The 15,956-nt window shown below is 44.2% G+C and overlaps 1 protein-coding gene across 1 annotated transcript in view; it reads left to right on the top strand.

Annotated features, from left to right (window-relative positions):
- Positions 1-9,907, top strand: part of STK17A (serine/threonine kinase 17a) — a 40,483-nt gene extending 30,576 nt beyond the window's left edge. Inside the window, exons 6-10 of the mRNA XM_029062647.1 lie at positions 723-867; positions 4,655-4,781; positions 6,877-6,925; positions 7,015-7,194; positions 7,882-9,907. Of these exons, the coding sequence (XP_028918480.1) occupies positions 723-867; positions 4,655-4,781; positions 6,877-6,925; positions 7,015-7,194; positions 7,882-8,209 (829 nt within the window). The 3' untranslated portion in view covers positions 8,210-9,907. The remainder of the gene's footprint in view (positions 1-722; positions 868-4,654; positions 4,782-6,876; positions 6,926-7,014; positions 7,195-7,881) is intronic.
- The last annotated feature ends 6,049 nt before the right edge of the window (positions 9,908-15,956 follow it).

The raw sequence follows: 15,956 nt of genomic DNA on the forward strand, positions 1-15,956 counted from the left end.
TGTTTGGGGGGGGGTGGGGAAAATGTGTTTTGTTGCATTGAAGCAGTCCCCAAATTGGGATCTGCTTAATTGCATAATCTGTCATTTTCTTTTAAAAAATATTAAATTTGAGCAGGAAAAAAAAATAAAAAATCTCAACTTTCCAGACCTAGATTTCTAGATTTTATGGTCAGCTCCCATGGAGCTCACAAGGAGCAGCATGGCTTAGTGGCTAGAGTCCAGGCCTGGGAGTCAGCCAGAAGGTCGTGGATTCTAATCTCGGCTTCACTGCTTGTCCTCTGTGTGACCTTGGGCAAGTCAATTAACTTCTCTGGGCCTCAGTTACCCCATCTGTCAAATGGGGATTGAGAGCTCTATGCGGGACAAGGACTGTATCCATTCCAATGCTTAGTACATTGCCTGGCACATAGGAAGCTCTTAGCAAATACCACTATTATTTTTATGGGACCATAGGTGCTTGTCCCAGTTTAATTGTTAAGTGATATTGGTGCTTCCCTCTCCCTCCGTCTGTGCTCTTCCTCATTCGGAAGCTAATAGTTGGAGAGGATGCTTGGAAAAGCGCAAGTTTATCCACCACTCAAACCTCTACCCTTCCTGTCTCTCTGGATTAAAACATCTGAATTGTCCCTCACCCAGGGTGGCTGGGATACTCACGATTCTATTGTGTGTTCCTAAGGAAACTAATTGAGGACATTATCACAGACATGATTTTCTTTCCCCAGTGCTGCGGGAGGTGAAATCTTTGACCAGTGTGTAGCCGACAGAGAAGAGGCCTTTAAAGAAAAAGATGTTCAGCGGCTGATGAGACAGATTTTAGAAGGAGTCTCCTTTTTGCATTCGCACGATGTGGTTCATCTTGACTTGAAGGTAGGACTTGATTTACTTACAATGTGAATAATTTTGGTTTTAATGTTGTGTGGTGCTTCTAAATCTATAATAGGCTCGACGGTGTTTCTGTTTTTGATATGCTGTGGGACTGATGGTTGGTGTCAGAAACTTCGAGGCGTGAGTCAGTTTCTCACCACTTGGGCCAAAGAGAAATTGGCTCAGGAGCGTCAGAGAGTAATTCCAGCACACGAAAAATCCACAAGTAGTAATTTTGATCTATTGTTCACGCTCAAGGCTGACACTACTTGTCTATAAGCCTGGACTCTGCAGCCCAGAACCTCTTAGAGTCACTGTGGAGGTCGCTGAGGGCCATAGGTAGTCTCCCCTTCTAGACTGTGAGCTCGTTGTGGGTTAGGAATGTATCTGATGTTATACTGTGCTCTCCCAAGCACGTAGTACAGTGCTTTGCACACAGTAAGCACTCAATAAATACAGCTGAATGAATGAACTGCAGGTCCCGAACCAGGCCACCAGTGGCAGGGAGAAGCTGCAGGTACCAGTCAATTGGATTTATTGAGCACTTACTGTGTGCAAAGCACTGTACTAAGCCCATGGGAGAGTACAATATAACATTCACATTCCCTGCCCATAATGAGTTTACAGTCTAGAGGGGGAGACAGACATAAATAAGTAAAATTACAGATACGTACGTAAGTGCTATGGTGCTGAGAGGGGGGGATGAATCCAGTGAGCGAGTCGGAGTGACACAGAAGGGAGTGGGAGAATAGGAAGAAGCGGAAATTTAGAACAATTAGCCGAGATTGACACATAGACATCACGGAAAAGAGAAAGCAGAAAATTTTAGACGAGAGCTGAAAGCCACAGAAAACCTCATTGTCTGTAGTTTGCCCGTCTGTCTTTTTAAAAAGCATGTTCAGTAGATGTGTAATTTCAGATTTTAAAACAGATGTCGAGTGAAAGGATTGTGGAGCTTCTCAAATGTGCATTCCATTTGGGAGACTAATAGAACAAGGAAGTCTCAAAAGTGTAGTTAGTCCTCTTTCTAGCTTCATTCATTAGTATTAAGTGCGCTAAGCGCTTGGAAAGTGGAGCTCAATAGAGACAATCCCTGCCCACACCAGACTTAGAGGGAAGTGGGGAGACAGACATCAAGTAAACAGGCAACAATATAAATAGAATTATAGATATGTACATATATACACAAGTCCTGTGGCAGGGGGAGGCGGGGTAGAGCAAAGGGAGCATGCCGGGTGACGCGGAGAGGAGGAGCTGAGGAATAGTGGGGTTTAGTCTGGGACTCTAATAGCTCCAATACTATTTGATATGTGGGATAATAAAACTTTGACAGGGCACTACCTGAGGTCCTGCCACAGGTGTACTCTGGGAATCTTTCTCCTCCACTTGGGGTGGCCCCTCACTCCTGAGGTCCCAGACCGGCTCTCAAAGTGGTTCCAGCAGCAGACTCTTGCCCATCTCCTCTCGCTGGCATAGGGGAGGTGAAATGGGGTATGAGATGTCATTGGCATCTGGTGCCATTTTTAGAGCTGGCCTGACCCTTGGAGGTTGCACCATTCACTCATGCCTACACAGAGGGGTGGGGAGATGAGTGAATTACCGATTTCCATCCCCACTCAGCCAGTTTTTCCATCTCTGGGCCTGCAATACCTATTTTTGACACCTAGGATACTCCTTCAGCCTTGCCTCCTCTGCACCCCTCTCTCTGGAGACCAGCGAGGCACTAGGAATGAATGCGGCGGCCCCAGAGGTGAGAATCAGGCAGGGTGACACCCCATGTTTTCCCCCTTCCAGGCCGTCCAGCCACCCCATTTGCTTCAAGGTCCTGTATCCAGAAAGGAAGGGAACCAAGCAAGTTCCGAATTCAGTTCCACCTCTTGGTATCATGTCTATTATAAGGAGATGGTGAATCACACTGACTGATGGATTAAAATGTATTACAGGCAGTGTAGTTGTGTACTTTATTTACAGAACCAGGCGGGCTTTTACCTTCAGTGTCCATTTTGTTACCACAGAATTGACTCTGCCCTGATCTGTTCTTTTATTCAAGAGCTTCCATGGTTCTTCCTATGTACCTGACACGTACACTAAACTACCTTGCATAAAAGTCCATATCAGCTAGGCAAGGATATCCCAGAAAAGTCTGAAAAATGGAATTTTCTTCATAGCCAGGAGTCCAGGCATGATTTTAGTCCCCATCTCAATCCAATCAGCTCCTAATTATCAGATCATCCAGACCTTTTGTTTCTCTTCCTCCTGGTTTCTTCATTCCTAGTTGGCTTTCATTTACACTTCCACCTGTGATCACAGGAAATAAAAGAAGCAGAAACTGAAACCAGCTGCTATTGCTCCTTCTAGGCATCTCTGCTGAAAAGGCTTAGATGGGGAGGAGGTCCAAATTACTGTTTTGAGATGATCTGAGAAGTACAGTTAGCCCTCTCCCAGCTTCCCCTCTGGGTCCGTGAACATTTAACAGTTGACTTCAGTACTGTACGGTATTCGAGAAGATGAAATTCATTACCCCTCCTATCAGTATAAATTGACAGATTTTAAAAAATCAGTATTGTCTTTCTCAGTGTGAAGTGTGATGTCAGAAGTACTAAATCAACATTAAAAATCCAGAATAATTTGGAAAATGAATGGTTCATAGGTCAACAGCAATTAAGTTTGAACTTTAAGCACCATTATTCTCTGCTTGGATAGCTGTTTTGTGCTCGGGTGTTTTATCCAAATACATCTCATTTTTAAAAAGTACACTTCTATAGCTGCTCTGAAGATTATGCATTTCCAAATGAAATGCAACTCGAAATGCTATTGTTGCATTTCCAGCTTTGATTTGGATTTTCTGAGTAGGTTAATGGGCAAACTTTATCCCTTTAAATGACTGTGGAGTAAAAAATAAAAGGATTTTTCCCCAGACGGTAACTGAAAATAAAATTACTTAGACTCCCTTTTTTGTAAGTTCCATGTGCGACGGGGATATGTCAGACCTGATTATCTTGTATCTACCCCAAGTACAATGCTGGGCACACAGTGAGTGCTGAATATAATTACTATTATTAATACTAGTAATAAATTATAACTTGAATGACCGTGTCATTGTTAATTGTCCAATCATTTTTGGCAACTCTTGGTCAGGATTTCTGACTCTTAACTAATAATAATAGTATTTATTCATTCATTCAATCACATTAAGCACTTACCGAATGCAGAGTACTGTGCTTGGAAAGAGTGACATTCCCTGCCCGTAACGAATTCATAGTCTAGAGGACTAGTTAAGCACTTACTATGTGCCAAGCACTGTTCAAAGCACTAGGGTAGATACAAGATAATCAGGTTGGACACAGTCCCAATCCCCATTTTACAGATGAGGTAACTGAGGCCCAGACAAGTGAAGTGAGTCGCCCAAGGTCACACAGCAGACATGTGGCAGAGCTGGGATTAGAAGCCATGGCCTTCTGACTCCCAGGCCCGTGCTCTACCCACTAAGCCATGCAGTAATGATAGTAATAAGCTTCTTCATTTGTAATTTACGTCCTAAACAAGTGGGGTTTTTCTTCTTTTTTTCAATTCCGGGTGACTGTCTTGCACTTGAGGGACACATTTTGCTGGAGCCACAACTTTGATAGGGGTTGCCTTTCTGATCGGCCCATAAGCTGTGCCCAATCACTAAATTTTGTACATTTGAAAACCCTCCAATGCAGTACTAGAGGAAACGGGGTTAGGTGGCTGCTGAGGGCTTGAATGCTTTATAAGCTTTATCATTGTTTCCATGGCAATTGTTTTTCAGCCCCAGAATATCCTGCTGACTAGCAAATCTCCATGGGGTGACATTAAGATAGTTGATTTTGGTCTTTCGAGAATTATGAAGGGCAGCGAAGAACTTCGGGAAATTATGGGGACACCCGAATATGTGGGTAAGTATTCGTTGATCTGCATTTTAGGGGAAGTGGGGAGGCGTCTGAGTTGATTTGAGTTTCTGAGACAGATACAGAAAGTATTTTTTAAAAAGCAACCCTAAGCTTGTTTCGATGGAGACGAGGACCTTGAATTCTGTGACATGCTCCAATCCTCGTCTGAATCATCTATTTCTAAGTACTTTTCCCAATGCTTAGTAAAATGCTCTGCACACAGTTGGTGCTCAGTAAATACCATTAATGGATGGTTTGGATTATTTTTAGCGTCAACACTTTTCCTAAAGAGTTAGTCATTTTAAAAATTGGAGCCCAGCTAGGAAGCAAGAGACCAAGAAGATCATCTTCAAAAGAGAGGCTAAATAGCAGATGTTAGATTGAGGCTTTAAAATCGTGGGAATTCTTTACTCGTTTGTGAAGTAGCCGTGTGGATGTTGCTGAGTCAAAGCAAAATGATGTCGCTACTGCTTCTGTAGTTTGGAGATGGGGTGCTGACATGGTCCTTGGGGAAGCACTCAGATTCAGCCCCCCAACGGCACAGAGCTGTTTCCTGAGGGAGATAGCTCTGGGCCCCAGGTCTGTCGCAGGGCTAGTTAGGGCTTTGACCTTTTGTCCATCTCCCATCTCTTCCTTCCTCATTTGCCCATAGCCCTTGCCCCTAGAGGAAGATCAGCAAATGGGGTGGTATGTTGCAATTGTGTTAGGCGAGCGGGAGCCCTGTGATTTAGAAGGAATTTTTAAAAGTACTTTCTGCAGTCTGAAACAGCTCTTTTAATTAGGAGATAAAAGCTGAAACGGGCTGGGAGACTCAGGTCCGCAAAGTATAGCATCCTGTTTACATCATGTGCTTTGTGGGGTGAGCAAGAAAGCTTAATTGTCTGGGAGCCGGCTGGTAGGTCTATACCTCTTCTGCATTCTTGGTATTTATAGGAGGGTGGTAGGAGCCCGCTGCTCCTTCGGGGCTAGGAGGGAGCTCCGGCTCTAAAGTCATTATGAGATGGGAGGTGAGTGGGCCTGAGATCAAATTAAACTACTTAGAGTAGTGGAGGAGGAGTGCAGTAGTGGCTCCCAGATAAAGTGGTGCTGGCAGAGTGAGAAGAATGGACTACCTATCCTCGCTTTAATGTTTGACACATCACTTTACTCTTGCCCAAAGAAACTCTGACCATCTTATCCAAGTCCAATGACTAGAGAATATAGAAGCCTTTTTTTAAAAAAAACACAGGCCACTATACAAAAATATCAACACAATGAAGGAATTTTGGGGTGGAATTCCTTTTGGGGTCCTAATTCAACCTGAGCCCCAGATCAGTGTTTGCAATCAGCCGTGGTAGATCAAGGTAAACCTGTCTCGTGTTCACTGTCCTGTATTTTTTTGGCCTTCATAAATAAGTTATTTGGCTTTCTGTGACCCCAAGTGTGTGTATGCTCTTTGTTCACAGCAAATCGCAACTTAATCTTTCAGTCAAGGAAACCACTGTTAGATGTAGAAACCAGACAAGCAGGAAGAGATAAGGATGATGATGATGGTATTTAAGTGCTTACTGTGTGTCAGGCACTGTTCTAGATACAAGCTAATCAGGTTGGGCTCAGTTTTAATCCCATTTCACAGATGCGGTAACTGAGGCGCAGACAAGTGGCGGAGCTGGGATTAGAACCCGGATCCTTGTGACTCCCAGGCCCAGATTCTATCCATTAGGTCATGCTGCTTCCCTGTGGGGAAGCTGTGGGGAGCAGGGATGTCATGTAGGACTTGGCTATTCACTGAATTCTCTGCAGCTGGGGGCTGACAGAAGTGCTCGGGTCCACGTGTCGGGGGTGAAAGGGGAACAGAGTTTAGGGGAAGAAGCCATCTGGGGACTTGAAACCCTCCGATCTTGTCAGAGACCCAGGATGGTCAGGCACCTAATGCCCGGGGACAGTTTAATAATCTCTGATGATTGTGGCATCGATTCTTCTAGGGATTTTAGTGCTTTTTTTTTTCCCCCCTACTGAACACGAAAGTAAGTGTGACTTGGGCTACTTGGGACTCACATTTCAACACCTTTCATGATGTTTGTCTTGGAAAAAACAAAACAGCTTTTTATTTTTATTCTAGCACCTGAAATTCTTAGTTACGATCCAATCAGCACAGCAACAGATATGTGGTAAGTGTTCATTACAGCATGGACTAGATACTTGAGTGTATTTTCTGTTACTTCACTTAAAGTAATTTTACCTTTTGTTCCGAATTTAGGAGCATTGGAGTACTAACCTACGTCATGCTTACAGGGACTTCTCCTTTCTTGGGAGATGACAAACAAGAAACATTCTTAAATATCTCTCAGATGAACTTAAGTTACACTGAGGAAGAATTTGATGTTGTATCCGACTTGGCCATTGATTTCATCAAAGCACTTTTAGTTAAGAAACCTGAGTAAGTAAAATTTAAGATTTGAGTATTACAGTTTAAATATTAGAGCAGCCATGTATATTTATTCCAAGAGGAATGTGCATACATATATGCCTGGTAAATCACACTTAAAGCTAGGAGCACATTTTGGTCTCCATAGAAAGACACCAAAGGGAAAGGGAAGTCAACACTGTTGGGTTTTTTTTTCCTGTCATATATAAACCCTTCTAGATCTAAACTAAACCTATGACAAATGTTGAAATTGGGGGGGTGGGGGGAGTGGCATGAGGAGGCCTTTATATTTATTGGAGGAAAGTCTGCACTGTGTGTGAACCAATCGCTATGTAATTTCACCAGCTAATTTTGGAGGTTAGTTTGTCCAGGGAAGTAACCAAAAAGCATGTAAGGGGATGATGAGAAGGGAGGCAGTACAGAGTACAGATAGGGCTGACTAGAAGATATGAAAACAAGTGAGGCGGGGAGTAGAGCAGAGACACTGAAAATGGAAAGTGGAGCAAACACAAAACTTAATGGGGGGAGAGACACGGGTGAGGTCACCCAGATGAAGAAACCAATAAGGAAATCAAAACATGAGGGAGAGACAGCCAAAGAAAAATGACAGGCACTGAACCTGGGGGCTTGAGGGGGAATGGGTATTTCTGCCAATTTTCCTGTGCATCCTCCACCTCAGGTGCAATATGTTTTCCGCAGGAATAGGGCAACAGCCGAAGAATGTCTGCAACACCCATGGCTAACTCAAGGCACGATTCCAGAGCCTTCTCTCGGGACAAAGATTGTTGGGAGAGAGACAAAAGCCCTCGAAGAAGAGGAAGAGTCGACTGACACAATTCCTGCAGGTTCCGAGAATCCAGAAAGGGAGGAATCAGTAGTCACTGAAGAATTAATTGTAGTGACATCATATACCTTGGGACAGTGCAGGCAGTCCGAGAAGGAGAAAACAGAGCAGAAAGCCATTTCCAAACGTTTTAAATTTGAAGAACCTTTGCTGCAAGAGATACCAGGAGAATTCATCTACTGATGACTTTGTTTGGGACTTGGGGACTTTATTTAAGGTTTCTATGAGGAAAACACCAATTTTTATTTATGGACTTTTAGCCAAGTGACAAGCACACAATGTATAACCAGTTTTCTAGGCCTAATGGACAATTTGGGGAAGACTAAGAAAATTGTGCCAAATTCCCAATCAGGATAGAAAATTGTCAACTCGATAGTAGGACTGGTAAAAGCATCTCTTTTATAGAGGAAATGTTTGCACCTATGCTTCAATACTCCCTTCTTCCTGCTCTGAATTTCTTCAGAATGCGTGTTTTTGTGGAAAACTAAAGTGGATTCTTTGCTAAAGATGGTCAATGGGAAAAATGTTGGGGCATACAGGAAAGTATATTCTTTCTGGATTTATTTAGCCTTAGGCATGTGTGTGTACACACACACGCCAAGTGGCTTTATTCTCATACTCAGTTTGTTGCTTTGCGAGGCTTCAATTTAAATTAATGGTCTAAGTTCTTAAATAACTGTTTTATAGGCAATGGTACAATGTTCAGCTGAGTGTTTTAGGCTAGTGCTGACTAGCTCCTGCAGTTCCAATTTTCTTGTCTACCCCCAGCAGCAACAAACCCTGGCAGGTAAAATTTCCTCTACCTCCATCAGAATCCCCATTAGCATACTGAAAAGGGGTTCTGCACTTAGAGGAAGAGTTACCTGCTATGTTACAAGTTAGCAGCCAAAAATAAACCCTGCTTTTAAATACTAGGGCCTCGGGCCAGGCCTAACAACTCAGCTTCAAGGATACGCCTGTCCAGAAAACAGAACTTGGTACTTACTATTGAGGGCGGGTGTCCGTGTGATCTGATCATCATGGTCAGGGAAGAGACACTTCTGTTTTTTGCAAGCTTAGTATTGATCACCTTGCGGGTAGTGTTTCATCTCCAAGAGAACTTTTTTCAGGTGGTGTTTTTTCATTTAAATAGATTACAGGTCAATAATCCATTCATGTCGAAAGCTGAAAGGAAAGTTACCATCTCTCAGTGAAGTAGCTTTCTCAGGGTGGAGCTGTTTCTGTTTTAGACTTTTCTAAGCTACTAAAGGGGGACTTGTATCCCATCCACCATGTGGCAGACAGCAGTGATTTGGATTGGGGGGGGGGGGGAGGTTTCTACTAAAGCTGCTTTGATTGTGGTTTCACAGGTTCTATAGTGTTAATGCCTGGGTGGTACTTCCACTGATTTTTTTTGGATGGCAAATCGTTTGGCAACCAGGCACCAGGAGTGGATCTAAGGGGGTAAATCGATGCAGAACTTAGTGCGAACAATCCTCCCCTAAATCTTACCTAGCCAGAGAGCACATTCACAGGAGTATGCAACGAAGACCAGGTCAGTCACTGTGTAATCATGTTTTGCCGGCACCTGCTTTTATGCTGATGAGCAGCTCTTGTCTGTAAAGTTTTTCAGTATTATAGTTGAGTGGCACCTTCGGGGCAGCATTCATAGTTTTCTCCCTTGTTTAGGTTCTAATGTATAATAGCAAATTTTGAAAATTGTGAAAGCTCATAAATTTATAATGTATGTTACAAAGCCAACTCCCTTTCGATTGGCTGCTTTGCATTGTGCTACATCTTTGTCAACTTTTTTGTGCCTTAAAGTTTGGTTTATACAGTGATTTACCAATCATTCTGAACTTGTAGAGTTATATTAAAGTCTCTTGGTTTGTAACTTATAAACGGAGCTTGGTACGTCTCTTTATAATGGACCGGGAAAGTGAAAATTTCTGCGTCAGGGCAGGATCACTACCCAGTCCCATACATTCTGAAAGCATAATGATGGTGTTGATCAAGTACTTGCTATGTGCCAGGCACTGTACTAAGCACTGGGGTAGATTCAAGCAAATCAGGTTGGACACGGTCCCTGTCCAATGTGAGTTCCTCAGTCTCAATCCTCATTTTAGGATGAGGTAACACAGAGAAGTGAAGTGACTTGCCTAGGGTCACACAACAGACAAACAGTGGAGTCAGGATTAGAACCCATGACCTTCAGACTCCCAGGCGTATGCTCTATCCCCTATGCTCTTCTGGTGCCCTAAAGATACATCCCCTTGCTCTGAGTGGCTGCTTATCTAGGGAAATAGAAGGCGCTACAGAATTTTAAGCACGTGATCAGATCATCATGGTCAGGGAAGAAACATGTATGTTTTGCAAACTTAGTACTGGTCACCTTGAGAGTCAGGGATAATCAGAATGCTAAAATACAACTGAGATCTCTAAGTGACCTGAGGAGGGTGATCCATCTGGCTTGGCTGAACATGGAAGATGTAATCAATTGAAGTTATAGTTTTCATCTTGGGTTTTTTTGTTTTGTTTTCCCCTCCAAGGGAAAGATTACACAACTGGAAAATAATCACCTTTCCTCATTGAGAGTTAAATCATTCCCCCAAGCCAGAATGAAATGTACACCACACTAAAACTTTTTATACGCCGTTTTGAATTCTAGGATTCATTTAGGCAAAGCATCAGCAGGGATTTTTACCTGGCCTCACTCTTCCCCAGGAGTAATGGACAGGGAGCGAACCAGCTGTTAGCAGTTGGTGTTATAGCCGATCCCCCACTCTCTTTGTAAAGGACATGCCATCCCTTCCAATGGACACTATTCAAGTTGTTAGGTTGAAGAGATCTTGTTAAAAACGTCTCAAATTAAAATTCCCATCCTGCCAAGACCTTCCCAGAGAAATTGGAGTGGTAACAGACCTTTCAAAGATTCCTTGAAAACCTTCCAACCTACATCTCGAAAGAGCACAACACGATCTTCACCAGTCCTAATTTAATTAGGGAATGAGTGGAGACAAAACACTCGGAGAAACTTCAAACCCCTGCTGGCCTGGCCCTAGTTTTTCTACAGTGCCACTTGAACAAGGTGGCAAAAAAAAGATGGGCCTACCCGATTTATTCTCACAAAGACAATAACAGAATTCCAGTGGGCGGTATTGGTCAGGAAAAGTAAAGGGCTCCGATTCCAAACTCAGCCCGCTTCTCTTAAAGGGGTTCCCCACCTCTTTCCTCAACTACGGTGCTCTCGCATCCAAGACTGTGTACAACACACAGCTTAACCCCATGTAATCCCCATTCTCCAGGAAGGACTCAGCCATCCCAAGCTTTAACCAGGGGCCAGAAACTAGTGCATTCCTCATTCAGTGATATTTGCTTACCCAACACTTACTGGGGAGCAGAGCACTGTATTAAACGCTTGGGAGAGTTCAGTAAAATTGGTAGACACGATCCCTGGCCAGAAGAATCTCTCAGTCCAGAGTCCTCTTTGTAGGACTGCACTTAAGCAGGACGGCACCAGTGAAAGAAAAGCTGATATCTAGAACAAGAAGGCTCGGGAGCCTGAGCGATGCCCTAGAATCCTGAATCATATTCTCTTGTGAAAGAGGAGATTGTGTAACACTTTGCATCATCCTCTTCAGAATCTACACTGTGTTTCTTTGCCTTAATAGCCCTCACCTGACATGGACATCAAATGCTTGTCCTTAGTGTCTCATCTGTTTTGAAAAGTTCAATTTACCCGAAAATGGGAATCTCATTAGACTGGAAAAACAGTTGAGAAGATGCACCCCACAGGGGCAGGCTGTTCCTATAGCCAGACTGAACTGCCTAATAAAGCAGCATAGCCTAATGGCTAGAGCACAGGCCTGGGAGTCCCATCTCTGCCTCTTGTCTATTGTGTAATCTTGGGCAAGACACTTAGCTTCTCTGTGCCTCAGTTACTGCATCTATAAAATGGGGAAGACGACAGCCATGTATCCCACCTGATTAGCTTACACCTACTCCAATGCTAAAGCGATTAATAAATACCATTTAAAAAAAATGACCTGGACCACTCACCTGTGTTACTGCTTTCACCGTTTTCCTAGGTTCAGGCGATTCACCTGCTGATTTACAGCGTAACTGAGGTATCTGCTCCACAAGAACTGTGTGAGAAGATAGTTCAACAACAGCCGCTGTAAATAAACACACAAAATATTAGGCGCTAAGAAAGGCAGGATCATAATGTTGGTATTTATGTGCTTACTATATGCCAAGCAGTGGGGTAGATACAAGGTAATCAGGTTGTCCCATGTGGGGCTCACAGTCTTAATCCCCATTTTCCAGATGAAGTAACTGAGGCACAGTGAAGTGACTTGCCCAAGATCACACAGCAGACGCGTGGCAGAGCTGGGATTAGTAGGCATGACCTCTGACTCCCCAACCTGTGCTCTGTCTGCTAAGCCACACTGCTTAAGAGCCAGTCTAGCTTAACGGGGAGAGTGGATGCAACTGAGTGTGTGTTACGGACGGGGGTTGGGAGAAGCACCCCAGGGCCTCTGAAACAGTACCGCACTTAGAGGCACCGTTCTAAGCACTGGGGTAGATACAAGCTAATCAGGTTGGACACCATCCCTGTCCCGCCTGGGGCTCCCCATCTTAATCCCCATTTTACAGATGAGGTAACTGAAGGGCAGAAAAGTTAAGTGACTTGCCCAAGGTCACAAGGCAGACAAGTGGTGGTCAGGTTCAGAACCCACGTCTTTAGGACTCTCAGGCCCATGCTCTATCCGCTACACGATGCTGCTTCTCATCCACTCCCTGGAGCCTGCCCTAGGCTTTCCTGTGGAAATGGACTGCCAAGGTGGAACAAAATAATAAACTAGATTTATTACAAAATCAGCCAATTCAGCAAAACCTAATTTCCTAAAGAAAAAAGGTAAACTATCAAGAATGACAGCTATGTGAGAATACCAGCAATTCCATTCTGAAAAAGGAAATTGTTTCCAGCTGCTTTGTGGGAACTGAATTTATAGTGTAAATGATTCTCATCTCTCAGAGAAGAGAAATGTTTTCCTCAATACATTCCTACTTCTGTTTCTTACAAGGGCTATATTATCATTCAGTGGCATTTACTGAGCACTTACTATGTGCAGAACACTACTAAATGCTTGGGAGAGTACAACAGAATTAGCAGATAAGTTCCCTGCCCATAAGGAGTATACAGTCTATTAAACTACTGTCTTCTGGAAGTGGGTCTAAAAAAAACAATAATTCATCGAAATGAATGTATTCAAGATTTCTCCCCTCAAATACTTCCCAGGCCAGCTTTGCCTCATAACTTCTGAAAGTATGGAGGGTTCTGAGGCCACATGATCTCACTGTAGTTATGAATTCTTGGTCTTTTTCTAGAGAAAGACCACTTCCTAATTTTAATAGAATTCCTGGAATGGAGCCAATTTAACTTTTATCCTCATGATGAGACTGCAAGAACATAAAGACCAGGATGCAGGAAACTTCCTCAGTGCCTCTGAATCCCTACGTTCTTGCCCTTACTTTACTTTGACAATCTACAGGCAGAATCAGGAGGCTCCTTTTTTGATTTTGCCTCAGTCATCTGATGGTGAGAGGAAAGTGGGATTCCTACTACATCCCAACCTGCATTTTTCACTCCTCTAATACCGACCTACTCGCTGTACCTCAAAATCTCACCTCCCTCTTCGAATCTGACCGACGATCTCTCTTCCCACCTTCAAAGCCTTATTGAAGGCACAACTCCGCCAAGTGGCCTTCCCCAACTAGCCCCCCCCATTTCTTCTCCCTCTCCCTTCTATCGCATTTGCACTTGGATTTGCAATCCTGACTCTACCACTTGCCTACTGTGTGACCTTGGGCAAACCACTTAGTTCTAAGCACTTAGTATAGTGCTCTGCACACAGTAAGTGCTCAATAAATGAGATCGAATGAATATTCTCTTAGTTTCCTCCCCTGTACAACGGGGAGTAAGTACCTTTTCTCCGTCTCCTTTCGTCATTGGGCCCCATGTGGGACACTGTCTGACATGGTTATCTCGAATCTATTCCAGTGCTTAATACAGTGTTTAACAAAAACCACAATTATTATTATTATACAGACTCTCTCTTAGGGAAAAGAACCCCAGGTCCATGGCCAGCCCAGGCTTCTCCCTGACCCCTGGGCCTCCCGTCCTTCTCAAAGTGCTGAGATGCTTAGGCTCACAGGTTTGAGCTCTTCTAAGAGCTTACTAGATAGATGGGGCTCAGGCACTGTTATTCCCCGACTTTGGCAGAGTGACTGAATTCTGGGGGCTCCAATTTTCCAACCGCTTCTCCCAACTCCTTGCTCCCCACAGTTGTCAGGCTTACCTATTCCCGCAGCCACAGAAGTGATTCGGCCCCGAGGAATTCAGCACCGGGAATCCGTCGGAAGGAGGGGGGTCCGTTATGAATGGATCCTGGAAAGCAGTCAGTGGGGGAGCGGGTTTAAAAAAAAAAATGCAGTTACTGAAAAAGACTGTGGTTAGACTGGAGACTCAGTATAGAGGACGCTTAACTCTACCTTCGGATTTTCCTTACCGGAGTTGGAAGACAGAGATTCAGGGTGGTCTTTCATTGCATAGATGAAGCTTTTGTTCGTCGAGATGGAGAACGAGCTTGTGGCTAAAAAGACCACTAACAAACGATGGCGAGTGAGGCCCAGGCAGCAGCGTGGATTCACCTTGTCTAACTGACTTGGAGTCCCGCTCCTGTCGCCTCACTCCTCTTCTCTGAAGCAGCGGGGTCCAAAGTGGTGGTGAGGACCAAATCTACAGCCACCGGCTTCCAAGTCTTCTGGACTGGGAAAAGCCTCACAAGAGCCACCTCGGCACTCAGAGGTAATGAGTGATAGGAAATAGAAGCAGTGTGGTTTAGTGGCAAGAGTACAGGCCTGGAAGTTAGAAGATCTGGGTTCTAATCCCAGGCTCGCCACATACCTCCTGGGTGACCTTGGGCAAGTCACTTCATTTCTCTGTACCTCGGTTCCCTCAGCTACACAGTGGGGATGCACTATCTGTTCTGTCTCCTACTCAGAGCGTGAGCCCCACGTGGGACTCATCTTGTATCTACCCTAGCACTGAGTACAGTGCTTGATACACAGTAAGCGATTAACAAATACAGTTATTATCACTATTATTAATGAGGGTCAGGATCACATAAGTTGCAGCACCGGGAGAAAAGCCTGCCTTATCCACAGAAATAACAACTTACCTCCCTCTCCTCTTAGTGCAACATGACTCGGGCCTATTCCTGTTGACTGGAAAAGTGTGGCTTTTTTTTTTATAGTATCTGTTAAGCGCTTACTATGTGCCAGGCACTGTACTAAGTGCTGAGGTAGATACAAGTTTATCAGGTTGGACACGGTCTCTGTCCCACATGGAACTCACAGTCTTTATTCCCCATTTTACAGATGAGGTAACTGAGGCACTAAGAAATGAAGTGGCTTGCCCAAAGTCACATGCCAGACAAGTGGTGGAGCCGGGATTAGAACCCAGGTCCTTCTGACTCCCGGGCCTGAGCTCTCTCCATGCTGCTTCTGAGATCCTTGCTCCCCTGCAGTACGTTGAGTCACAAGGGACCTGCTTCTGCTGTGACCTTCAAAAGCAAGGCGGCCTTGTGGCTTCCCCAAGCCATTTTATCCATGGAGCATTTTCTAACAGAAAGGGAAAAGAGAGGGAGAGGTGTGTATGTGTGTTGGGGAGCAATAACGCAAAAATGAGAATTGTGGTATTTGTAAAGCACTTACTGTGTGCCATGCACTGGGCTAAACGATGAGGTGGATACAGTCCTTGTCCCACATGGGGCTCCCAGCCAAAGGGGAAGGAAAAGAGGCATTTAATCCCTACTTTCCTGTTGAAGAAACTGAGGCACAGCAAAATGAAGTGACTTGCATGAGGTTACACAGCAGGCGAGTGGTA

This window comes from Ornithorhynchus anatinus, chromosome 4, assembly GCF_004115215.2.
Source record: "Ornithorhynchus anatinus isolate Pmale09 chromosome 4, mOrnAna1.pri.v4, whole genome shotgun sequence".
NCBI classification, from domain to species: domain Eukaryota; kingdom Metazoa; phylum Chordata; class Mammalia; order Monotremata; family Ornithorhynchidae; genus Ornithorhynchus; species Ornithorhynchus anatinus.